The sequence below is a fragment of the Choristoneura fumiferana genome, chromosome 18 (genome assembly GCF_025370935.1).
Source record: "Choristoneura fumiferana chromosome 18, NRCan_CFum_1, whole genome shotgun sequence".
Taxonomy (NCBI): domain Eukaryota; kingdom Metazoa; phylum Arthropoda; class Insecta; order Lepidoptera; family Tortricidae; genus Choristoneura; species Choristoneura fumiferana.
This window is the reverse complement of record NC_133489.1, coordinates 6,600,413-6,627,057: the sequence shown is the minus strand read 5'-3', so window position 1 is coordinate 6,627,057 and position 26,645 is coordinate 6,600,413. Positions and strand designations below refer to the sequence as shown.

The 26,645-nt window shown below is 35.4% G+C and overlaps 2 protein-coding genes across 7 annotated transcripts in view; both read left to right on the top strand.

The window, feature by feature from the left end:
* Window positions 1–16,545, top strand: part of Cda5 (Chitin deacetylase-like 5) — a 152,187-nt gene extending 135,642 nt beyond the window's left edge. Inside the window, exons 2-17 of one of the 6 annotated variants that reach the window (XM_074101649.1) lie at window positions 710–926; window positions 1,241–1,460; window positions 1,958–2,241; window positions 2,333–5,104; window positions 5,480–5,631; window positions 6,549–6,658; window positions 6,992–7,041; window positions 7,137–7,310; window positions 7,797–9,761; window positions 10,414–10,518; window positions 10,824–11,017; window positions 11,745–11,970; window positions 12,250–12,542; window positions 12,997–13,141; window positions 13,376–13,574; window positions 13,851–16,545. In XM_074101649.1, the coding sequence (XP_073957750.1) occupies window positions 710–926; window positions 1,241–1,460; window positions 1,958–2,241; window positions 2,333–5,104; window positions 5,480–5,631; window positions 6,549–6,658; window positions 6,992–7,041; window positions 7,137–7,310; window positions 7,797–9,761; window positions 10,414–10,518; window positions 10,824–11,017; window positions 11,745–11,970; window positions 12,250–12,542; window positions 12,997–13,141; window positions 13,376–13,574; window positions 13,851–14,009 (7,265 nt within the window). In that variant the 3' untranslated portion in view covers window positions 14,010–16,545. Of the gene's footprint in view, window positions 1–709; window positions 927–1,240; window positions 1,461–1,957; window positions 2,242–2,332; window positions 5,105–5,479; window positions 5,632–6,506; window positions 6,659–6,991; window positions 7,042–7,136; window positions 7,311–7,796; window positions 9,762–10,413; window positions 10,519–10,823; window positions 11,018–11,235; window positions 11,462–11,744; window positions 11,971–12,249; window positions 12,543–12,996; window positions 13,142–13,375; window positions 13,575–13,850 lie in introns of all 6 variants that reach the window. The other 5 variants (XM_074101647.1, XM_074101648.1, XM_074101650.1 and 2 more) reach the window with 5 other exon arrangements.
* Window positions 16,546–17,164: 619 nt separating this feature from the next.
* Ir21a (Ionotropic receptor 21a) lies at window positions 17,165–26,641 on the top strand. Its single transcript, XM_074101653.1, has 9 exons — window positions 17,165–17,912; window positions 18,030–18,226; window positions 18,389–18,520; window positions 19,346–19,507; window positions 20,477–20,718; window positions 21,811–21,951; window positions 22,281–22,482; window positions 22,942–23,140; window positions 25,961–26,641. The coding sequence occupies exons 1-9, from the start codon at window positions 17,169–17,171 to the stop codon at window positions 26,501–26,503; spliced, it is 2,562 nt and encodes an 853-aa protein (XP_073957754.1). The 5' UTR covers window positions 17,165–17,168; the 3' UTR covers window positions 26,504–26,641.
* The last annotated feature ends 4 nt before the right edge of the window (window positions 26,642–26,645 follow it).

Genomic DNA, 26,645 nt, shown 5'->3' with positions numbered 1-26,645 from the left:
CATCTATGAGTAAACGATAATAATATCGATAAAATTGCCTGTTGCTTTGTCAAAACCGCAAACGATCGATATTACAGCGTTACTGCATAATGGTTCAATTTAATAAGTAAAAGTTTATATTGCTACACGTAACAAATATGTTGTTAAAAGTCATAATGTTATATTTGTTAGCTGACAGACGTAAAAAACGTGGGAAACTTTAAATTAGAAGCAGATTAATGTTCAATGAACTGAATACACAAATCAATCAATCATTTCAACTGTCACCGTCACTCATTACATCATATTTATGAACTGATCAAGTTCAACAACTCCTTCAAGAACACATTTTTGTAATTTAATTTCATGCGTACGATACAAACTCGTCAATAGCTGGCTTTCAAACCTTTCAAATCTCTTTTTTAAGCGCTGTGTGATCTAAGGATACTACATATGATATAAGTTTCAATGTGTTTGTATTTCAAGATGCCTTCACGACAAGGTAGAGCAATTATGAATTGAATTGGCAGCGAAAACAGTGTGGCGTTTTCCTTGCCTTCCATATCTCTGTGTGCGAGTTCGAAGTTTGCAGTTTGCAATAAACAGTCACCGTCCACTTTCATATCAGATAATGCAAATTAAAGCTGTGCAAATTTATCTGATACCTAACTAAGTTTTAAAAGTAAAGTTGTACTACATCTTTTTAATGTAAATATTTTTTTCTTTTCAGAATGTCTAGCGGCCCAATCAGATCGCTCGCGACACGACAGCAGACGTTCCGGACCAATCAGAAGCGTTCCGGTAGCCGCCGACGTCAAACGAGACGTCGACTTCGACTGCCCTGAAGAGTTTGGATACTACCCGCATCCCACCGACTGCACTTTGTACTACGTATGCGTTTTTGGCGGCGCACTACTTGAATCTTGCACTGGTGGCCTTATGTACAGGTAAATACGTAATTTACTTATTATTTAAGTTCTATAACGAAAAAGAACAGCATTTGTCAAAGTACCCCTAAGACTATTCTAACAAGCCCAAATACGGCTAAGTTACGTTGTTCTATCTTGTATTTTCAGTGCCTAGCTTCCGGTTTCATCAGATCCATAGTATCAGATTATTGTAATTGTCATCAAAAAGTGGATGAAAATCAAACTCAAGGTTCTCGTTACATACATAAATATATAAATAGTTACAGATGAAGTTAATATAAGCGTGTTAAAAATGATTCAAGTTTAAAAACGATCAACTTAACTAATTTCAGCCACGAGCTCCAAACGTGTGATTGGCCGCGCAATGTTGGCTGTGATGCCACCGGCGCCGTCGCAGCCGTAGTCACCGACGACGTGGAACGGATCAGCGAGCGAGTGCGGGACCCCCCGCCCCCGCCGCGCCGCAACCCGCTGCCGCCACCTCGCGTCCAACCTAACCCCATCGTTACTTCTAGAGGCCAGCCAAAGTTCAACCGAGATGAATATGAAAAGGTATGACCATGAATAAATAAAAATAAAAAAACATTTTAACACTAAATCCAAGCAAAGATTGAACTATTGCATGCTAGACAACGAATAAACATACGTTTATAGAAGGTTTATAGATAAATATATAAATATAACTATTTTTGGTGTACAATAAAGAGTCATTGTATTGTATTGTATTTATACTTAAACGCATAAAACATCAATGGCTCGAGTGTCAACTTTTGCATTAATCACACAAAATTGTCTGCCCCTATCGGGATTCGATCCCTACATTTAACTTTATAGTCAGGGTCAATAACCACTAGTTATCTGCTAGCTATCTGGTCGTATCCATAAAGCGATAAGTTTTTCTTTACAATTTTATCTGCGTTTGAAAATAGTACAAAAAATAATAATAATATAATATATATATATATATATATATATATTTAATAGTGCGCTAATTAAGTGAAAAATTTCGAAACTAATAAATCTTGACATAGAAATATTATACTTTACAGCAACAACAGTTGTACGCTGAAGTAGACGACCTGCCACCAGTTGAAGAAATCGAAAGCGACAGACAACAGCGTGTTTATCGAGGACAGCCATCAACCATTGGTCAAGTGCAGAAAGACAGAGACGGCTATATTTCCCAAGTCGCCAACCCGGGTAGAAATGTTAATTCCAACATCATACCTGCATCTATTTCACAAAACAATGGTAAAATAGGATCATTCTCATTTGGCACGCAAGTCGAAGAAAGAAGAATAGCTACCGCTACTCAAGCACCTCAAACCTACCGGTAAGTCCTCGGGGTGGACGGTTTTTCTGACGATAAATTGACATTTTATAGACGTCTTACAATACATTAATTGACTATGTCGTTATTTCAGTCCGGAAACAAGTGACAACGCTACTGACTCTCTTCTTGACGTACAACTAGACATTTTAACGAACGAGGTCCATATCAATGACGTTATCGATAAACCTAGGCATAAAAGAGAAATAGTAGATGATTCTAAGGCTAATAATGATACTGGTGAAATGTCGAAACGAATTGATGGTGATGAAGAGATGGAATATTTTGAAATAGATACAGAGCCCACAGACGAAAGTGATGAAGAAAGCTTCCAGGAAGACAGTGAAAGAGGGAAAAGACAAATTAGGTATTACCTTAATAATGGTCATAAAAATGCAGGAAAAAACTGGGGAAATTCTAAACCTGTAAAATTTATTGACATACAGCAGTTTAATTATAACCCTAATAACCAAAACATAAGACATCAATCATCGTTAAATGGATTGCATAAGAATAATTTATATGACGCTTCTAGTAAACCATACGCAGCTGTAAATAATATATCCCCAACAGCTAATACTTACTCTTCATATCAAAATGATAACACGCAATCACAAAGACCATTTAAGCCAAGTATGCCGGATCCTTTCAATCAAAAACTACCTCACAATCCCATGAATGCTGCTACTCAAATCATAACAAAAAGCCCTCCAATATCTTCTTTAAAAAACAATGAAAACCCATTTTCAGCATTAGCTGGAGGTTTCTATAACAATCTTCCAAAACAAAACGCAAATAGTAATCGCTTTCCTCCGCAGTCTGTTGGCAAAAATACTCAAAACATAATTCGAGATTCATATCTACTACCCAGTACAGTTGTCACCGGTAAGCCTGTTTCAACTGTGGCCCCAATTTACAAAAAACATAAAAGTCTTTCTCAACAAACAAACAATCCAAGAGATGAACAAGATAACTATAAAAGACCCAGTAAGCAAGAAACATATGACTACGAAAATGCATCTAATGAAAGTGGTGAAGACGAATCTTCTGAAGAAAACTCTTCTGAAAAGGACGAAAACAGCGGTAAACACGATTTTAAGTTCGATTTTCCTGACCCACCTTATGAATTCACACATCCCAGTAATAAATATGCTGACATCGAAAACCCGTTTGCCAATCCCAACTTCGACTTTGATGATTTTTTAGCAAAACTACAGAATGATCATTATTCGACGAGAGATATGACGACACCAAAGTCCAAGACAAATCAAAATGCCGCTCTAATTGACAATAGACATCCTGTAGAAGTAGCCAGGCCTCCTTCACAAGGCTCTGAAAATAAAAACTCATTAAATTATCAAGGAATGAGTACTCCTAGACCGTTTACTACTGTCACTCATTCCAGTATCTCGGGCGGACCTATTTACTCAAATGGACCTTCCATTAAAATTCCTGAGAAATCACAGCAGTCGAACTTCAAAATTCCATCAGGAAATCAACAAAGTCATAGATCACCGAATGAACACCAATACAGAGAAACACAGCAGAATGCTGGTACTCCTTTGGATGCAGCGAGACCTAAACTGAAACCGCCAAATTTTAGGGACGATCGCATTTTGCCAATAAGCTACAATTTCGATAGACCTATAAATACTACACAGAGACCGAATTATAACCAGACAGAACATAAAGGCGAGACTCAACAGGTTTATTCCATAACTCAAAGACCTTACGTGTTTGTGACAGGAACAAGAGCGCCAGTATTTTTATCTACACCTAAATTACAATATTTAGTCAAACCAGGAAAAATCGTATCGGAGCGACCACATTTACTTGCAACAGGAAAACCGTACCTTGTATCCACGATCAAACCGCATGTTGCATATTTGACTTTCAAGCCATCAACTTCAAAGCCTTTGACAACATTGGCCAATGAACAATTAGCAGTTCTTCAACAATATTGGCGGAATCCTTCGACAGAGTTGTATACACAGTCAACTCCTAGACCAACGGCATTTTCGAATCTTCCTAAATTAGAAAATTTATTCTCGCAAACATTTAGACCTTCTCTACAATCCCCTATTCAAAATCAAAATAGCGTAAAAAATAGTCTCAAAGACACTGCCACGTCTACTACCAAACCACCTGAAAAGCGCAGACCAATTCCAAAACCATCGCCTGAAATGAATGATTACTACTATGACGATAACGAGCAATATTATGAACCTCCAGTTAAATCGATTTACATGCCTAGTTCTGAAGTGAAACCACAACGACCACCAATGGCCCAAAATTATCAGGAATATGATGACAGTGACAGTTACGAAGATGACGACGAGGAAATAACAGTAAATATAACTCCTCATCAGCCTACGTATCGTCAACCAACTAAAAATAACCCTGAGTCAGTTACTAAGAACCATAATGACGTCTCAGTTGTGACTAAAGCTCCTCATAAGGAGTCGTATAAAAATGCAAATGGTAAAATTCCTGTGCCTGTGATGATTGATTTAGTTTCCCCTTCGCCTACAAAACTAAACCGCCCAGAGGTTTCCAACTATGAAATTGTGCACCATGTACCTAGAAACAGGACTTTCCATATTCGAAAGCCTGGTTATAATGGACCCAATACAGTTAAACCTCCTAAATATTTAAATCAGACCACTTTGAGACCTTATACAGTTAGACACAGACTAGCTAAGCCAACGACTGAAAAAGAACCTACTACAAGTGACGATGTTAAGCAAAATAGAGGGAGAATTAGACATCACAATTTAGTAGCCCAGACAAAGATGACAACTCCTCGTGACAGCCATAATCAAGAGACTCGATTCTCAAAGACTAAACACGATGATAAGACAAACAGGTACGACTGATTACAAAAAAAATCTTGACCACATTTTACATAGTTCACAGTGCACTATTAACTTTTTTTTTCAGCCATTTTAATAAAACTAATTTGTGTCATTATTTTTTCTACAAATAATTAAAGTTCCATAGGCTTTGGCGTCTATTAACAAAATGAAATATAATCTCCTTCACCTCTTAACTATTTCTTTGGAAACAAAACACAATTATGACTCCCGTACAGAACTTATTCCTCGTGACGGCACTTCCACTTATTACTGTATTAACTAACATGACTGATTGGACGTGGACTAAAACTTGGACTGACTAATTGTAAATATTTATATTAATGTCGTACTAAAGCAACTATTTTGCAATGTCTCTTGTATTTTAGCTTGGAACCAGTTGATAATGTTACTCCAAGTTCATACACGGCAAGTCCGCGACCCAAGATGCTTTATAACGGATCTCAGAATTACTCTCCAGACCAATACGATCCGTTCTACGCAGTTTACGACGAAGATGGTGAATTGTACAAGGACACAGGTACTTAAAATATACACATGTTTTAAAGGTGATGTTTTTGAAAAATGTATATATTCATAACATTTTCCCTAATTTTTCTTGCATTAAGATGCATGTCATTTATTTTATGTACATTCAAGGACTTTAATTCATGTCATGAGGCCACCTTGGACCCATTTCACAGTAAACGTCATAGTGACATCGCATTAATTAAGAAAGAAAATCGTAATGACTTTTCCTTTGAAAAGGTTCCATGGTGGCTCATGAATTAAAGTCCTTGATCGTACTACTACTAAGATTTTTCAGTTTGGTTTATACTTTGTAATGACATTCAACGGTTTAAGGTAACAGGTTAAAAACAAACATGTCATTTAATTACTAGGAGTCTGTTTCCTGTTTTTTTTTAAGTGTGTTCTTTCACACTTGCACTATAATTATGTACTATTGCAACTTTTGCACATTTAAATTTTCCTGTGGTTACACACACTATGATATAATATCTAACTCAGATCTTCCACAATAATTATAATTACTATGATGATAATAATAATAACATAACTCAATAAAGATCATTAATAAAAATAAAATATACATTTTAATGAAAATGTTACGTTATTTGTGGTTAAATACGAGAAAAATAATAATTTATACATAATAATAATAATACAGATCACATTCATAGCATATTCGAAAAGGAAAACCTTAACGTGCCAGTTTTGAACGAGTGAGTTCTTGATAACATTGGTAATAGTTGTTTTCTGAAACATTAATAAAATAACAAGAAAATTAACTCTAAACTGGTGACCCATATCCTATTTCCTATTTCCGAGCACATTACCCTCAAGAATTACACAGGGGGTGAGGTAACTAACGGGAGGTTGGTGCGGTGTTGGCAGATTATGTTCAGCAATATAACACGCCATCGCTCCGTCCTGCAGTCCAGCAGACTTATCGCGGCACCCCGCCGCCAGCACGGCGACCAGAACCAGTTCAGTACACCCAGAGGCCTTCAGCTGATGACTATGATGACACACTTATCCAAGGACAGGTAAGCATTTCTTGGTTAATGACTTAACGCACTATAAAAGACCCTCGACGTAAAAGTTAAAAATACCCTGATGCAGAAGCTAGATAGTGACATGTCCATGGCTATGTATCTTTTACTTCTGCCATGTAATAATGTTTATGAGAACGAGATGTTAATGCTTATGAAATTATGAGTCATTGCATCGTATTTTGTATACCTCAACGAAGAGGATACTTTAAGACTTCATAAGTTTCAGTTTGACTTTTAGAGCGATAAAATCATACTGTCATGGAACAAGTCAGTTGATAATGATTATTGATAAATTTGTTAATGCTACTTAAATTCTTTAAACAGATAAACAACGACCAGAATCAATATCAAGTGCCCGTCCGCCACTCAACTAGGTAAGACACTACAAATCATTAAATATTTATATCTTAACTCTGCAGTAGAAAAATACTAATGGTATAATAAAACTAATCCATAATTGCCAATCCAGGGGCGAAGGTAACGAATTGGGTTACGAACACCCTAGCAGTGTGAAGACAACGATATACGAAGCTACCTCTATAAGCACTACTCCTTCTACAACAAGCACTAGCACAACCACAACATATCGTCCTACTACTGCACCCTACACCGAAGCAATGACCCCGTCTAGATACTCTCCAAGGTACTACAAAAGGAATCATCACCAAAAAAAAACTCATCCAAGCTTATACCATAAAACTCGAACTCATTAACAATAAAAAATCATTAGGTACATTTTTCAAATCATCCACCTTTAAACTGATTTTATTTCGTAACCACTAATTTACTAATATGTATTTAATCTCAGTTTAAAGGTATCAAATACAAACAAATATTTACTATCATGTTCACTTCTTGCTATTCTTACATTCTGCCTAATGAAAGCTAGCTGTAAAATGCGTTTGTTTTGTTAAGCTTTTGTGGTATCTTTAATCCTTGGTTCCCGATTACTTTAAATAATGATTTTAATATTTCCAACCAAATTTCTGCTATCTAATTTAACTAATATGTACTGTACTGTCTAAGAAGAAAACATTCAGGCTTCCTTCTTGTATTTAATTTTATGTATTTATAGGAATTACTCAAAGAGCTTAAATTAGAAAGTTTTCTTTTGGTTTGTATTCAACAGATCATCCACTGATGAGAACCTTAACCAAAATCCGAATACATCCTTAAACCAAAACCCTTCTGACGGGTTCCCTTCATCAGATCCTTTTTCACCAACTATTATAAACCTATCATCCCTTGCTAAGCCCTTTGAAAAGACTGATAACACTCATAGGTTAAAAGAAAACTTACAAACTGAAAAACCGACCCAAAGACTTTCTTCCCGAGTGACTAACAAAAATAATAATATCCCGGTGGAAGTGGTGCGAACCTCTTCTAATGAAAATAAAAAAGTTGTATCATTAACCACAGGGTTCTCAATTAGGAGAAATTCAAATAATACTAATAATCCCTACACATTGACAGTTCTCACAAGACCCTTTGATAATTATCATAAGAGCCGGAAACAAAATATACCCGATCATGAAGGAAAACATAAAAGATTTCATATCAAGAATAATAAAGAAGATAGAAATAATGAAAATATCGAAGAATCTATTGACAACAAACCATTTATTGACAAAAATAAAGACGAATCTTCAGAAAGTTCATTGCGGCGGTCAAGTATTGAAGACGAAGATATTGCTATTTATACTCACCCTGAAAGCAGTAAAACTAATCTAAAAGAAGCATTTAAGTATTCTACAGAAGAAGTAGCTACAACACCCACTACAACCACTAAATATTATCTCAAAACAGTGATCAAACGTCCAGCTCCGTTTGCCTCCGCTGATGATCAAAATGAGAGTTCTACAGAAAATACTATAGACACCGAATCGTTAATTGAATCTGGATTACAAAACGCTAAAAAAATGCAACATCAATTAACCACTTTAATAAGTACAGACTTGTCTGATTGGGAGAACAACAAACGTTTAGAAAATCAGTGGAATAAACCAGCTATTTCACCTTACAGGACGTTAGATAATCTTAGAAACAACGAAAATCAAAAGGACGTCATTGATTATACAACAAGTACTTTATCATCTACTAGATATACAACAACAGAAGGCAGTTCTACGTATAGTTCTACAAAAAGACCCCAACAGCTTTTTAGTCCTAAACCAGCTTATTATAGTTACAAAGTTGGCGATGATGTATTACCTGATCATACTACTGAGATATTTAGTGGTAAAGTAAAATCTGTAATTAAAGCTTTTCTTAACAACTTTGGGGGTGCTTCGAATAATGGTCGAGGAAAAGAAATCTCTAGCACTGTTTTACCTGAAGAAGAAAGAGTTATTAACATTGGTTTCCAAAAGAAAATGCTAAAACATAATAATGAAGTTCCAGCGCGGCATCATATTCAACGCGTGCATATAATATCAGAGCCACCAACAACAAAATTCTTGCCTTCGCCAGATGACACAATTAATTTTACTGAGAGAGGCTTCTTGTCATCATCGACTAGAGCAACTACTACTACAACGACACCCTCACCGCCAATATTTTCGTATCCTGAAACTACCCCAATGTTAGAAGCTGCAACAAATAATGCATTACGTAACATCCCTGCTAGAGAATATTATGAGTCTAAGTTTAGTAACCTTGTAACAGAACACAAGCGTAAGGTTGTTAGACCAGAAACAGAAAACACTCAAAAATTCTTAAAGATTATAGAACAAGAGGTTTCTACTGAGGGCAACGAGTATGACAATAACTTGTACGAAAACATTGAAAATGAACTGACCAAATCGACTGAAGCTACTAAGACTTTAACCGAGACCGAACGTAACCGACCTATTCCAGTCCTCAACGAAATAGCTTCAACGACAAGTACGACAAAATCGACAACGACTTACAGAGCTGATGTAACGTCGACGACTAAAAGTTTATCCTTTCCTACTCGCGCCTCACGAGTCAATCCCGCAATAAAGTTAGCTGCGACAAACCCGGGACTTGGGCGCAGGAGTTACCAATCGACGAAATGCTCATCAGACAACAGTCTGCAACCGAACCCAAAATGCAACGATATCAAATACCAGAGGTACATTCGTCGGATAATAGTCTAAGCAGCCTGTCGTTTCTCATATAATTTACTTATGGAAGGTGGAGGCTTCGTCTTCTATACGTCCTTACTTTTCGCCTCGCGGTATAACTAGCATGAAGAAACATCTCGTTTAATGGCACCTACATCTAAACTCTATCGCTTAACATTCTTCCATTGGGGGACTTACAGTCGGTTGAGTTCAATATTTATGAATTGTTAACTCCTGACGCGACCATTCCTTTCCTCCATTGGTCCATACAAAGACTCATGTCATTTATAAATGTAGTGGAAATATTTAGAAAGTTCCTCAATGTAGTTTTCCTTTACTTATCATTTGCACCACATAGCAGTTCATCATTTATTTTATAAGAGCACGTTTGGGAAAACATTATTGAATGCATGTATACCTACCTACTGACACTTAACTTGTAGTTCGAGATTTGTGATTTTATTAAATAAGGTACGAGTATAGTAGTGTGATCCTACGATAACATGGTAAACCATTTTATTTTATAAGATAACTTTAAACGCTGAAATAAACTACCAATAGCTGATCTGAAGTTCAGATCAATTGCTTCAACTTTAAAACCACGCGTACTAACTGCGGTACCTAAAATGAGCTTTTTACTTGACGCTTTGTGTATTACAGACCCAGTCCCAGTCCAACCAATACTCGCGGTAGGGGCTCTGCACACTACTCGACGCTCAACGCAGACCAGCCACCGCAGCAAACCAACCGAGGAACACCTCCAACGTTAGAAACCTCCATGAAACCACCATTTTCATTACGCTTTTAGCATACACACACATATTGCTTTCATCACTAGATTATTAGATGCTTCCAATGTACTGTACAGTTGTCGTCAGTCGTATTACAACAGCCAAGGTATTCATGTTCAAACATGACTAACGACCTTTGTCAGACGAGTCATGGTAATACAATTTTCGACCCTGGACGTTCTGATATCTTCTATGGCTAATTTACCTATTCATTTTTCATCTTCACTTAGTACATTTTTTTTGTGTTCAATTAAATTAAAACGTTTTTTTCTTGAGCAGCCGTAGCCGACCTACCCTGAAACCTTCGACTGCGATTGTATCAAAGACGACTGAGTTCGTGGACATCTATACTCGTCCTCCATCACGGCCAAATCCCGTGTACCCCCAACCAACTCCTGACAAGACTGCAGCTAAGTGTAGGAAGGACGTGTGTCTGCTACCCGATTGCTACTGCGGCGGCAAGGATATACCCGGTACGATTTTCTTTTCACTTGTATTTATTTGTAGAAAATAGATATAGTTGTACTGCTACAAATTAATGTTATTTATTACTTTGGTTTGTGTGTAATAATGGTGTTGTAAACATCGTCTAAATAGTAACACCGAGAAACGAGTGAGTAAGTATCGCTGTTGGTTAAAACTTTCATGATAAATGTCAATCTAATTTTAAACAAAATTGTTTATAATATAGGAAATATACCTGCCAGCGAAACACCGCAAATGGTATTAATAACATTCGACGACGCAGTAAACGATTTGAATAAAATGTATTATGAAGAACTCTTCCAAAATGGCAGAGTCAACCCAAACGGCTGTCCTATATCTGCCACATTCTACGTATCCCACGAATGGACAGACTATAGTCAAGTTCAGAACCTTTATGCAGATGGTCACGAATTTGCTTCACATACGATATCGTAAGTCCACCATCAAAATTGTAGTAGCAAAGCTATCCAATACTCCATGGGTAGATTGGTAACTACTAACAATTTATTCCTGGCCATCTATGTATAAATAATATTATATTATAAGTATGTATGAATCAATGGTATTATCGATTTTAATTAACATGTTTATTTTTCTTCTCTTCCTTCTTGTCTGACCATCCTTACCATACCTATTCTCGTGTTCTTCCTCTTCCTGGCACGACTCACACACCCAATCATCACACGCACGATCACTACCAACGTCCCAAAACAGGCGACTTAGAAGTGGAGACGGTGCCACAAATCGTTTTGCTGACATTTGACGACTCCGTGAATGACCTGAACAAGGTTCTCTACGCTGACTTGTTCGAAAAGGGTCGTGTGAACCCCAACGGGTGTCCCATCTCCGCAACATTTTACGTGTCTCACGAATGGACCGATTACAGTCAAGTACAGAACCTTTACGCTGCTGGACATGAGATGGCCTCTCACACAATTTCGTAAGTCTTTGAAGAATGTCACTGCACAAACACAGGATCAGCGCACCGCATTCGAAAAAACAAATGCTTTAATATGAACAGTTCACTTTCTCTTGACTTTCATATCTCTATTATCACCTATTTAGTTACATAATTTTAGTTTCTTTATCATTATTTACGAATATTAATTTTCAAATTTCATATGAATAATATTTCAAAATCTTCTACAATTCTACATAGCATTTTGAAAATGTTTTAGAAAAATACACGAAAATTAAAACTTTAAATTTACAATTTCAGCCATAGTTTTGGAGAGCAATTCTCCCAAAAGAAATGGAACAGAGAAGTGGGTGGGCAAAGAGAGATTTTGGCGGCGTATGGTGGAGTGAAATTAGAGGATGTTAGAGGCATGAGAGCTCCGTTCCTCTCAGTCGGAGGCAACAAGATGTTTAAAATGTTGTACGACTCTAACTTCACTTATGACTCATCGATGCCAGTGTATGAGAACAGACCACCCAGCTGGCCATACACGCTTGACTACAAATTGTTCCACGACTGTATGATCCCGCCTTGCCCTACAAAATCTTATCCAGGTAATATTCAATATTAACTGTGGTCTTTTTTAGTTAATAAGAATTGTTTTGCCTCTAACTGACAGTTAACAATTGTGGGGGACATGAAATACATTTGTACTAAGTTTACTGATAATGTTTGTATGTGTCTACGAACAAAGTCAACATTCGAGTGCATGAGAAGATTATTAAGTTAGGGACCGACAAACAGCGTGTTTATAAATCAGACACATCCAATGCAAAACAAAACTACCATTCAACAATACAATTCTTTAATAAGTACTATATTATTATAATTAACTCATGAAAATATGCTGACTGGCCAGTCATCCGCCATAAAACTCGTGGATAGCTAAATTTTACTGGAAATATAGATTTTTGACTTTTGTCATGTTAACAGTAAAAGTGCGCCCTTAATCTGTTTAGGATCTAGTCATATTTTTCAGCATATTCATTAATTTGTTATTTTCAACAGGTGTTTGGGAAGTTCCCATGGTGATGTGGCAAGATTTGAACGGAGGACGTTGTTCCATGGGTGATGCGTGTGCTAATCCACCAGAACCCGAAGGAGTTTACAAGATGCTTTTGAAGAACTTTGACAGACATTACACTACCAACAGGTACGTATTAACCATTATTTTTCCGTTAAGCTTTCAATTCATAGGCGAGGGAGAGGCAGAAACTTTTAATGAGTAAAGAAAGTGCTTCATTATGTAATAAAATAAAATTCAGGAAGTATTTAATGTTAGGCCTATAATACAATACCTGAAGCATTACATTACTAACCATCAAGTGTTTCGTGGGTTCATTATCTTCCATGCACAAATAACAAATATTTCGTCTCAAATTTCCAGAGCACCATTCGGCCTATTCTACCATGCTGCCTGGTTCACGCAGCCGCACCACAAAGAAGGCTTCATCATGTTCCTGGACTTCATCAACAGCATGAAAGATGTGTGGATTGTGACCAACTGGCAAGCACTGCAGTGGGTCCGTGACCCTACCCCCATCAACAGGCTTAACAACTTCCAACCTTTCCAGTGCAATTATCAGGTATGTTGGTTTTGCAGGAAATATTAAATAGGATGAATTCAATATTTAGAAACTCGGCTAAACTAGTGGCTTTGTGAGCCACACGTTTTTAATCCCACTGGATCCGCCATTTTGAAAAATTCCAGAACTCAATCGATAAAAAATCAAATAATTAAAACCCGCCCACAAAATTTCACGAGAATCGGTTGAGAAATAAATGCGTATGCGAAGAAATACGTATCTAAAATGGTAATAAGACCTTGCCATAAGTATATTAATTATTTTTTTATTTTTCAGGACCGTCCTAAGAAATGCAACAACCCGAAAGTATGCAATCTCTGGCACAAGTCCGGAGTACGGTACATGAGGACGTGTCAGCCGTGTCCTGAAATATACCCCTGGACTGGAAAGACCGGTATCAGATCCTCACGCATCGACAATGATATCGACGAATAAACAAGTTACTCTAGAATCGGTCACGCGGTTGAAACCATCTGAGGTTTAGTCAATGTAGCAAACTAGGGGCAGAAATTGATCGTTAGAACCTTGCAAGGTTCGAAATAAAGGTCTTTTCTTGTTCTTAGGATATCGTTTGGGGTGAACAGTTGATCCTGGAACATAAAATCCATGTAGAACGGACTGTTTCTAGAGCAGTACTATTCTATGCTTGAATTTTAAAACGCAAAGGATCAAATTTTGTATTTTATATACAGCAAAAATTGTTTTGTCACCAACCGATGAGTGCCATTTAGATTTTGATGGTCACAAAGCAAATGTTGATATTAGGTAACATTCACCGTGTGCCGAGATGTGATTAGATTTTGCATTAGTTCAATTTTGTTTATTCTTGATTATAACCGTCGTTGTATTGGGAACTGTGATATTAAGTGTTTTCAATCATTTGGAGTGAATTTATCAACAATTTTATCATAATTATTGACACACCATATTTTATAACAATTTAAGTGCAATGAATGTTGCAATACTTTATCCTATTTTGTGTTCGTTCTAGTTATAATTAAATACTCTTTGATGACTATAAAAAGGCTAGGATAAATTTATGTTTATTTTAATGTAAACGGAGTGATATTCAATTTTTAGTTTTCAGTATTTTAACGTCATCCTGGTACAGATTACCATTTTCATTTTTTTTATACGACAGCCATATTAAAATTTAGAAAATATTATTTTCTAATCTTGCCAGCTTTGTGGTTGACACTGCCTTTTAATTTAGGTTTGTAAATATAGGCTTAGGTTACTAAATGTTATTTTAGCGTTCGTTTAAAAACAAAAGTCATCATAGAGGAAAAATTTTGATATCATTGAATTAATTTGGGAGTAAACATAAAATTTACCGAAGAAATTAAAAAACGTTTCATTCCATTAATTTCATCAAATAATCCCTGGTGTTGTGTAGACGTCTGTCTTCATCGCACCATAGTGATGAAGCACATGTCTAGGTAACTGCTAAAATTGTTCAAAGGACGCTTAAATATTTTATATTAAGTTAAAACATTTATTTTGTCTCATTTTTATCATACACAGTATCCAATCTATCTATTATTTTATGTGAACGTAAGAACAAATCTATGGTTTGAATTTAGTTAACTATATCTTTTGTAAGTTACTTGTCAGCCTATTTTACGTGACAATGTGTGCTTAGTACTTAATGGAAACTGCTTGACTGTAACCTCATCGGGAGTTTCTATTAGCCAATTTCATTAAGCAATAACACATTTTGTCTCTAAAGGATAGATAGTTTCTTTAAAAAGTATTAAGTACGGTATTGAAAAAGAAGCAACTGAAATGCTTATAACCTTTTCAGTGCCCAATCAAACTAAATAGTAAATCCAGTTTGAAACTTGTCCCATTACACGAAGATCAATTTTACGCTAAACTTTCTGAAGGATAAATTACTTATTGGCTTTGAAAAGGAACTCGAGCCATTAGTAAACTACCGTGGACTAGACTCTGGCCAGCAAAAGTTGTCCACGAGAAATCACGGCAAATTAAAAAAAATGAGGCTGACAATACTTGCTGTACACTGATTAAACGATGTTGATACTTAGATATTATTACAATTTTCAAGATATTAAATTATACTCGGGACTCTTCAAGCTGCATCAAAATTCATGAAGAATGTGTGAAAGTTGATCATTCACTTTAGGAGTCCCTTGTTAAATTTTATGACCTTTGTGCCCATTTACGTACAGTCCAGACGCATCAATTTATGGACCATTTTGACCAGATTGGCATTGAATATATCTTCTAACGTTTTAATTCTAGCATAATCTTATAACATTTGAATTTTAAGGAGGGTAGGTTGAATGAAACAAAAAATAATTTATTTATTTTTTATAGCAGAAGTATCAAAATTATCTAAGTCGGGCTAGAATAACATTATGTCAATTTTGACAGTCTCAAAAATGATACTAGATTAATGTTTCGTAAAACATGCGTGGACAGCTTTCGCTGGCCAGAGTCTAGTTTATGTTTTCTTGCATGGAGTGCTACATATAGGCTTAATCAGAATTTGTAAACTTAGAAGCTAAACAGACATTAATGTTTTGTATTTATGAGTATCTGTGCTAAATGATCAAAACAGATCAAGCATTATTTTAACTATCGATAAGTATTTTATATTAAACAGATTAGATTTTAAGGATTTGGTCTCCTATTAAATCTGCAGTAGACTAAGCTATAAGAAACGCTTGCTACGAATCTATTTAAATCTAGTTAGGTACAATTTAAGTATTTAAGTCCTATTTTTGTAAATATAGATATAGTATTTAAAATTGGTCCTTACACTTTTTAAATGTATTGTATAGATTTTGTATTTTCGGCTATAGCAGAGTATTTCGGACAGGATTTGAGCACTGATGTATTTTGGGTGCAATTTGAGCTGAGGTAGTGTATTTTGATTATTTTAATATATTTTGGGAGTCTGAGCTGTAAAATTGCGACCAGTGCTGTAATAAACTGCAATAAATAACTGAGTGTTTTACTTAATAACCATTTTCAATACCATATCCCGATTAAAAATACTTAAAATCAAAATCTTCATAATGCAAAGAAGAAACCTTATTTTTGTGAGACACCTCTTCCGGTGACAAGGAGTCATCCATAAAGTACGTCACACCATCTTTGTCCATTCTAGACACCCCCCCCCTCCTTGTCACATGTATTGCTATGGGCATTGCAATTATTTTGTTCTTGTGTCACAAACCACCTGACCCCATGACGATGGACAAAAGTTTCATGTTTTTCCCCTAACCTTTAAATATGCACGTAAGCGAGATTAGTTGATACAAAAGATGAAACCAACATGCAAATCTAAATGATTAATAGTCAATGTTGAACATAGTTTTACATATGCATCTAAGCAATGGAAAATGTAAAGCTTTATTAATGTTAATTGTCCAATGACGTATTTATTTCCCTTCATGTGAAGTCAAGGTGATCGACCGTGACCGCCAAGACGCATCAAAAATTCAATTTCAATCATAACACCTGCCTGATGACATTTTGCTGACCAAGGTCCCACCGAACTTGTATAAAAAGCAAATCGTCACTGTTAGGTATTTAGTTTCAGAAGATTCCAGCTACGACGGAGAAATGCTAGTCACATTATTCTTTTTCAAAATTATTATACTTCTCGTGGCAAGTCAAGATGTTGAATACTATCCTTCACGATCTTTATTTAACGATCTAAATGGAAAAATATCTTCTAAAATAGATAAATTTAAATCCGACATGAATCCTAAACCATACGTTCAAAATCACATTGAATATAAAAGGGAAGTCCACTGGAGAAAATTTTATAAAGATGATGTGTTGAAAAACAGTTCAAAAAAGAGAGCAGTAGACCCAGTATTTCATGGCCATCCAAAAACAAAAGAAGAATTATGGAACGAGCGATTTATAAACGAAAGCACGAGTTTTGATCAGACGCCGTCACTAATAAGCCTCATACGCAATATAACTCTAACTTATCTTAGCGATTGTATCCCAGTGATACTTTACGATAGTCAGGTGAAGTCCAAAGAAAGTTGTTTAGTTCAAAACCTTCTGAAAGATTTTCCGATTGCCTATGTTCATGGGTACATCAACGATGATGACGAAGTAGTAGAACCAAAAATTCTTCATGACAATAAAGAGTGTGTTAACTTTATTGCCTTCCTTTCTGATATATCGAAAAGTGCTAAGATTTTAGGAAAACAGGCGAATAGCAAAGTGATTATAGTGGCCGGGTCTTCGCCATGGGCCGTCCAAGAATTTCTCGCTGGGCCACAGTCAAGAATGTTCATTAACTTGATTGTAATTGGACAAAGCTTCAAAGATGGCGAAGACGATTCCTTGGTAATGTTTCTTGCAATACCTCATTTTGCGATTAGTAACAGTAGATTAGTAGTAGTAGTTTGTCCTTCTTTTGAACTAGACTGTATTGTTATTAAGGTATTGTTTTCTCTTACTTAGGAATCCCCTTACATTTTGTACACCCACAAGTTGTATACAGATGGATTAGGAGCAAGTCTACCGGTGGTACTTAATTCCTGGTCTCATGGCAAGTTTTCGAGACCAGTGAACTTATTTCCCCCTAAGATGTCCCAAGGGTATGCAGGCCATAGATTTGTAGTAGCTGCAGCAAATCAACCACCTTTTATATTTCGAACGTAAGTTTTTTTATTCATAAAATAAGTATGCCAAATTAAGGCAAAGGGACATTTCAGCTTCTTTCATTTTGTTATTGAGAGAAAAGGATCTGCTAGAGTGAAGAGTTGGCACTGTAAATTTAATATTCAGTCAGGTGTTAACAATAGTTTTTCAATGTTCAGGATAAAAACTGATCTAGATGGAGGCAATCCAAGAGTCGTATGGGAAGGAATTGAAATGAAACTGCTTTCGCTACTGGCTAAAAAGAATAATTTCTCTATCGAAGTAAAGGAGCCTCAAAACTTACAGTTAGGGTGAGTTACGTGTGTATTACTAAAATTTAAAAGTTGTTGTACTTGTCTTGGATTTTAAGTTGAAAGGGATTGTACAAAGACCAAACCAACCATTAATCTGTACCTTTTATAAACAGGATTTATAATATCCCAGTCCCCTAGGGCTTGACCCTAGTCAAGCCTCCTCTAAAACACACATTTCGTTATAGAATGTGAATAAGGTAAAAATAATAAATGCATTGACATTTTCATAGCTTGGTTATACCTAACTTGATTTGATGAATAATAGGTAAAATAAGAGTTTTAAAGTAAATAAAATAATGTATTAATAAGGAAACTAGTGCTACGCAACAGGCAAAAGAAAAGTAAGTGACTTTGTTAGTAAATAAAAGAAGAAACGAGCGTTATATCTAGGTTTAAGAAACAAAAAGTGCCAACATAATTATGATGAGAAATGAGCTATGCAAATTTTTACCCAACTTACCTGCACCTAGGGTTACCCGATAGAAAATTGAAAAGTAATTTAGTAAAAGAAAAATAACCCGATTTGCTCAAACAATCCTTAGAACTTTGAACGAAATTTTTGTGCGCTGAGGTTTTTGATTAGCACACTTTGACGGGGCGATTTTTAAATCTAATACCTTTAAACGAGCAATTCTTGTATATATATTATATTTCGGTGATCTCGGAAACGGCTGCAACGATTTTGATAAAATTTGGTATGTAAGGGTTTTCGGGGATGAAAAATCGATCTAGTTTGGTCTTATCTCTGGGAAAACGATTGTTATCGAGTTTTTTAGCCCAGAACCTTTCGTATAGTTCGTACTAAATGTTTTTTTTTTTTAGGTCAGGGGATGCAGTAGCAAAGGAAGTTATGTCTGGTCATGCTGACATAGGAGTAGCGGGTTTATATGTAACTGGTGAAAGAATCAGAGATATGGACATAGGCTATCCACATTCTCAGGACTGCGCTGTATTTGTGACACTAATGTCGACAGCATTACCAAGGTAAGCAAAGTCTGCGTCGGGACTTCCATTATAAAAAAACTAGCTGTCACATTATCAGACGTCATTATTATATGTATAAAAATTTCATCTTTACCCCCGGTATGTGAAGGACGCGGATCCGAGCCAAATTTAAGCCTATTTTTTTTAAATCATCATAATATTATGTACTTATTTTAATACGAGGGGTTAATACAATCTTTTTTTGCTGACTCTACTTGTTATTGACTATACTTGCATTGGCATTCAAACTACATAACAGTACAGTAAGCATACCACAAACGGGACTTATCACGCTATTGACTATGAGTGAAAATCACGAAAGTTTAAAACGGTACAGTATAGTCAGCATCAAAAGTAGCTGTACACTTTCGTACTTTGTCGTTTTACAGCCACGTACCTAATAAACACTAAAGATTGTCAATGTGTCCATGCGACAAAGTACAAAAATGATCCGCTACTTTTGATGCTGACTGTACCAAGTTTCAAGTCGAGACCATAAACCGGTCAATGGTTCCCTCCTCCCAAAATGATCACGGTCCGTCAAACAGAATTTCACTACCGGAATCGGATTGCTGTATGCAGTCGCCAAATTTACATAAGTATGGCAAAATTTTATGTTAATCGGAAACCCGAAAGTGGTCAGATTTTTTTTTAAATGCTTATCCCAAAAGTTATGTGGTATTACTTGTGGGATAAATGTTCAATGAGCATTGGAAATAAAATAAAAACTTTCAAGAAATGACCATATTTCTCAATGAAATCAGTTAAAAAGGTGATAGGTATAAGTATGCTTTATAATGTCGTTGTGCCTACGGCCTTATGTCTTCTGCTCTGTTTGTGTTATGCACTTTTTTCTCCATTTCATTTTTCACTAGATAGTATTTAACAGTTACGAAGAATGTTTACGTACTCTACATTATACATAGTGAAACTGACATCCAGTGCCTGTATGAGAAATATTTTTTACAGGTATCGAGCTATTCTTGGTCCATTTCATTGGCATGTTTGGCTGGCTCTTACTTTGACGTATCTTTTCGGTATATTTCCTTTGGCTTTCTCAGATAAGCATACTTTAAGACATTTGTTGCATAATAGTGGAGAAGTTGAAAATATGTTTTGGTACGTTTTTGGGACATTCACCAACTGCTTTACGTTCGTTGGAAAAAACTCATGGAGTAAAACTACGAAGATTACAACGAGGCTTCTAATCGGTACCTATTATTTGTTTATAATTATTTAAATGCCTAGTCAACAAATTTGATTCTTAGTTCATAGACCAAGAGTCCGAGACGGCCAGACCTTCATTATTTTATAAAAGCAGATAGTTTTTTTATACAAGGTGTTAATTAAATGAAACTCTGAAAACCTCAGACAGCCTAAACATTTTTTAGGGTTCCGTGCCAAATGGCAAAAAACGGAAATTCATAAATTCGTCATGTCTGTCCTTCCGTATGTCACAGCCACTTTTTTCCGAAACTATAAGAACTATAGGTTCTGTTGAAACTTGGTAAGTAGATGTATTCTGTGAACCGCATTAAGATTTTCACACAAAAACAGAAAAAAAAACAATAAATTTTGGGGGTTCCCTATACTTAGAACTGAAACTCAATTTTTTTTTCATCAAACCCATATGTATGGGGTATGGATAGGTCTTCAAAAATTATATTGAGGTTTCTAATATCATTTTTTTCTAAACTGAATAGTTTGCGCGAGAGATACTTCCAAAGTGGTTAAATGTGTGTCCCCCCTGTAACTTCTAAAATAAGAGAATGATAAAACTAAAAAATATATATGATTTACATTACCATGCAAACTTCCACCAAACATTGGTTTGAACGAGATCTAGTACTTAAGTAGTTTTTTTTAATACGGCATAAATCGTAAACCTTTTATTGCATTTATTTTCGAATACCGTCGTTATTTCAAAAATGTTCATATGTTTTTTTAAGTCAATACCTAATTCTCCTTGATTTCTAATTTGTATTTGTCAATTGCGCTTGACGTTTTTAGAAGAAAATCAAACTGACAGCAAAATGGCCAGCATTAAATTATCGAAATAGTATGAAACCTCGCTAAAACATTGAATTAAAAAGGGATTTTAAAACACAAACACAACCTGTGGTAAAACATAGTATAATCGATTCTACTCTCGATTTTGAACAAACTACTCTCTGGTTTTCAGTTATTTAATTAACACCTTGTATGTATTGTAATACCTTAAAGCAACAAGCAACAAAGGTTATTGAGCTTTTCTGAGTTGTAGTTATGTTTAATAGCTATTTGAATCTAATATTTATTTGAAGGTTGGTACTGGGTGTTCACAATAATTATTACAAGTTGCTACACCGGTTCAATCATTGCCTTCGTGACTTTACCAGTGTTTCCTGAAACGATTGACACCATACAGCAATTACTGGATGGCTTTTATCGAGTGGGTACTTTAGGTATGTCTGTTTCCTTTAATGTTTTAATATTGACATCTTTCTTTTGTCAAATTATTTTACTTCTAAATTTTCAATCGTTGAATGTACCTATCCATATTTAATATTAACATAGCGTTTCTACGTATAGGTACGTATTTGGTTGAAAAGTTTTGTTTTCCGTGACTTAATTATTTTATTCCGTACCTCAGAAGAAAAAAATGGAGCTCTAACATAATGGAATCATTACGTTGTCCATCCGTGTCTGTCTGTCAAGTTTTTTTTTCATAACTTCGTGGGGTTATGTATGAAAATGAAATTAATAATAATTTAATAAAAAATCCTTTTTTTAGATCGTGGAGGTTGGGAGAAATGGTTCTTGAACTCGTCAGATCAGCAAACCAATAAACTTTTGAAGAAGGTACAGCTAGTACCAGATGTCGAATCTGGCATTAGGAATACCACGAAAGCATTCTTCTTGCTGCCATTTGCCTTTCTGGGTTCAAAAGCTGAACTAGAATACATTATTCAATCAAGTTTATCTAAAAATAAAAAGTATGTTTATTTTAGATACGTCACTCGATTAGTAAATATAAGTTTTTAGGGTTCGGTACTCTTAAAATAAATAACGGAACGCTCAACTCTTTTTTGACAGGATCACGTTGAGGTGCTGCAATTAATTTCAAATACTTAGGTTCTGCTACCCCGTGAACAAATCAAACTTCTAAGTCAACACAATCAAAGTAGTCATTAAAAATTTGTTTCTAAACAAATTGCCGAAACCGAAACATCTATAGGTACTTCCGACTGTCTAGAAACTTGAAATATGGTATGAAAGTGGCTCTTAAAGCACAATTAAGAAAATTCTAAAAATCGTTTTTTTTACAAGGTTTACTGCTAACACTAGATATTCATAGATATATCTGCAAATTTGTACGGAACATAGATTTATATTAAACAGACAATCAAACATGTTATAGGTATTATTAAAGATAAACTCTGAATTATTTCCAGAAACAAGAGAGCAGTGCTACATATTTCTGACCAATGTTTTGTTCCATTCGGTGTATCTTTGAGTTTCCCAAACAACTCGATATATTCGGAAAAGCTAAGTGGCGATATCGCTAGAATGGCACAGAGTGGGCTGATTAGCAAGATCGTGAACGAAGTTAGATGGGAGATGCAGCGCAGTCCCTCTGGGAAACGACTAGCTGTATGTTTTAGCAAAACATTCGTTTTTATTTCAGTAATAGGTGGATAAAAACCTATCATATTGTGTATTACAAGTAGGGGAGACCGAGGAGAGTTGTGACAGAGGAGAGCAGTAGTGACAACGTCAATTTTGGGGAGCTTATCAACTGCTAGCGAGCTCGTAATAGCGCGCGTTTGATAGCTCGAGACTTGAATAAAAAACACACGCTATTGCGAGTTGGTACCAGTTAATAAGTTCCAAAAAATCGACGCTGTCCTCTGTCACAACTCTCCTCGGTCTCCCCTAGTTCGTTTATTTATTAATATGATGCGATTTATCATTGTTTGTTTTGTAATGTATACTGTACGTATGGTCTTCTTTTTAATCCACGAAAAAAAAACGGAGGAGGTTCTCAAGTTGACGTCAAAGTATAAACATTTATAAGTTTTTACAGAGTAGTCGGATTTTCATTTTTTTTTATTGTATAGGGTTTACCTCGAAGTTGGTCCCATATAAATTAAAAAAAAATACTAAACTTTTTAACAAAAAATTAAACCGCTGAAAAAAGTAAAAAGCAAAAAATCGGCCAAGAGCGTGTCGGACACGCCCGAAATAGGGTTCCGTAGCCATTACATTCGCGTGGGAACTACGGCCCAAGCCCTCTTGTTCTGAGAGGAGGCCTGTGGGACGTATATAGGATGGATGTATATTTTCTTATTTATACTACAGCTTCCAAATACCGGACTTTTTCAATACCGGTATTAATATCGGAGTATTTTTTTCAATACCGGGATCCCGGATCCTGGTATTGAAGTAGGTGTATCAATTTTTTTTTAATACCGTCAGTTATCATTTTTTCTTTATCTTTTAACATTTTCGATGAAAAAGCCAATAAAAAAAACAGTCTTTAGTTGAAAATGATGTTATATATTACGAACAACAAATCTAGACACGCGGTAGCGTGTCAAGCCAAGTTCAAGCTAACAGAACTGGCGAGCAGCACCGTGTGTAATTTTACCCATAAACATGTCATTTGGCTCATTTGTTGAGACTTGTGAGATACATATGTGCTCCAAACTTATTTAGATAGGTATTTAGGTAGGATAGGTTATTTTGATATTAACATCTAAAAATCGTCATTTTTATCGCTGACTCACCTATAGGTACATCAAAATTCTAACCCAGTTCCAGATAGATACAGATAGATATAGATAAAGTTCAAATTTGGCATCCAGATAGGTATTTGGATGAATACAAAGGAATAAATCAGAAACTAGTATTTTTTTTTAAATTCAATTATTTCTGTACAAAAAGTAATGATATCCCATCAAATCATAAATGTGAAATGAGAGCCAAGTTCAATATATTATAATATATGCCTTGATTGTTGACTTTAACAACAAAAGAAGCAAGATCTGAATGGGTGCCAAGTTCAATGGTCAGTCCTGAAATTTATTTATAAAGATATAAAATATTTTATAACAACTTAAAACATCATTTCTTCTTATAACTTAAGGTAGATATATTGTATACATTGAAGTCTAAGGTCGGACTTGGCTAGCTTTCATATACGAGTTATATATAGCCTTCGCAAATTGTAATATTTTAGTAGGTACTTAATAATAATTCGTATTTATGAGAACCAGCCTAGTCAGACCTTAGGTTTCAATATATTATCCTAAGTTATAAGAATAAATGATATTTCAAGTTGTTATAAAATATTTTATATCGTTATAAATAAATTTCAGGACTGACTGAACTTTACACCCATTTAGATCTCACTTCTTTTGTCGTTAAAGTCAACAATCAAGGCATATATTATAATATTGAACTTGGCTCTCATTTCACATTTATGTTTTGATGGGATTTTAATTTTAACAATTAACAAGTCAGCAACTCCGTATCCTATAATCAGTCTTTTATACCAAATGATTTTTACCGTATACATATTAATTATGCTTTTATTTTTTAGAAAGTACTGTGTGCAAAAAAATAAAACAAGATAATCTAAATAAGAACATAACTAAGGTACCTTTCACCTATTCGTATTTGAAAGAATACTAGTCTGATAAAATATTACTTATGAAGTGCATTAAAATGTGAATAATTACATTACATGGCAATTTGTAGTCAATTTTATACCTGTAATATGTAATAAATAACAGACGGATCCCAGTATTGGAATCCCTAATTTATACCAATATTTGTTGTTAATAACTGTAACACCTGCTTCAAATAAAAATTAATTCCTTTTCTTCTTTCCATTGTAAAAGGTCGGATGAAAGAGATTACTCTGAAGCGATAATATCTATTATTGCCTACTCTATGTATTTACTCCATACATGTATCTGTTTTTCTGTTTTAGGGTTTCGTACCTCGAAAGGAAAAAACGGAACCCTTAGGATCACTTCTTTGTCCGTCCGTCCTTCCGTCTGTCAAGACCCTTTTTCTCAGGAACGCGTAAATGTATCAAGCTCAAATTTATATCAAATACTCAGGTTAACTGTACCTTGGAGCTGTAAAAAAATCAAATTTCTGAGCCAACGCAATCAAAAGATACAGCCGTTTATGCCGCAAATTTTCGAAACTCGCTAGGAAATCAAAACCTACAGGGTACTTCCCGTGAACTCAGAATCTTGAAATTTGGTACGACAACAACTTATTTTATAGCACACATAAAGGAAAAGTTGCGAAAACCGTAAATTTTTAGTTACATCATATAATAAAAATATTTATACGGAATCCTCGGTGCGCGAGTCCGACTCGCACTTGGCCGGTTTTTTATATAGCGTACAGTACAATACAATATCATTGTAAAAACTAATGTTGATTATTTTACAGGCCAGTTCAGGGTCAATAAACTTCGTGTCAGTGGAAGAGAAAGGATTAACTTTAGCAGACACCCAAGGCATGTTCCTACTTTTGGCTGCTGGTTTCATTCTAGGAGCTTCAGCGTTGATTTCCGAATGGATGGGAGGCTGTTCTAAAAAATGTCGTTTGAGAAAGAAAGAAGATGCTCCAACCTCAGCAAATTCTAGAGAACATCTAATAGCTACACCTAAATCCGACATCAATGACGGTGAAATCAAAGTAATATCAAATAGTGGTGACAGAGCCTCAAGCGCAGATTCCACAGACAGTTTAGAAGGTACAATTATTAATTTGACCAAGGAAAATATTAGTATCCATAACAGTTTTTCCATCGATGGATGGGACTCCCGAAGATCAAGCTCAGTTGACATCGATAGAGAAGTCAAAGAGATATTTGAGAAAGATGAGAGCAGAAGAAGGGTTAAGTCTACAGCAGGTGTCGAGTTGACAGATAGTCAGAGGCAAGCGACAGCTTCTAAAGGGGCTTTTGGTGCTCATCTATCTGAACCTTAACATTCAGATGTCAATACACAGACTTTTGTTTTGCCATATTACTTGTAAGGTCAGAGGTATCTAATAATACTAAGAATATGCGTAATAAATGATCGCACTTGTCTTGTTTTTTACTGATCTGTGGTGTGCAATAAAGAATATT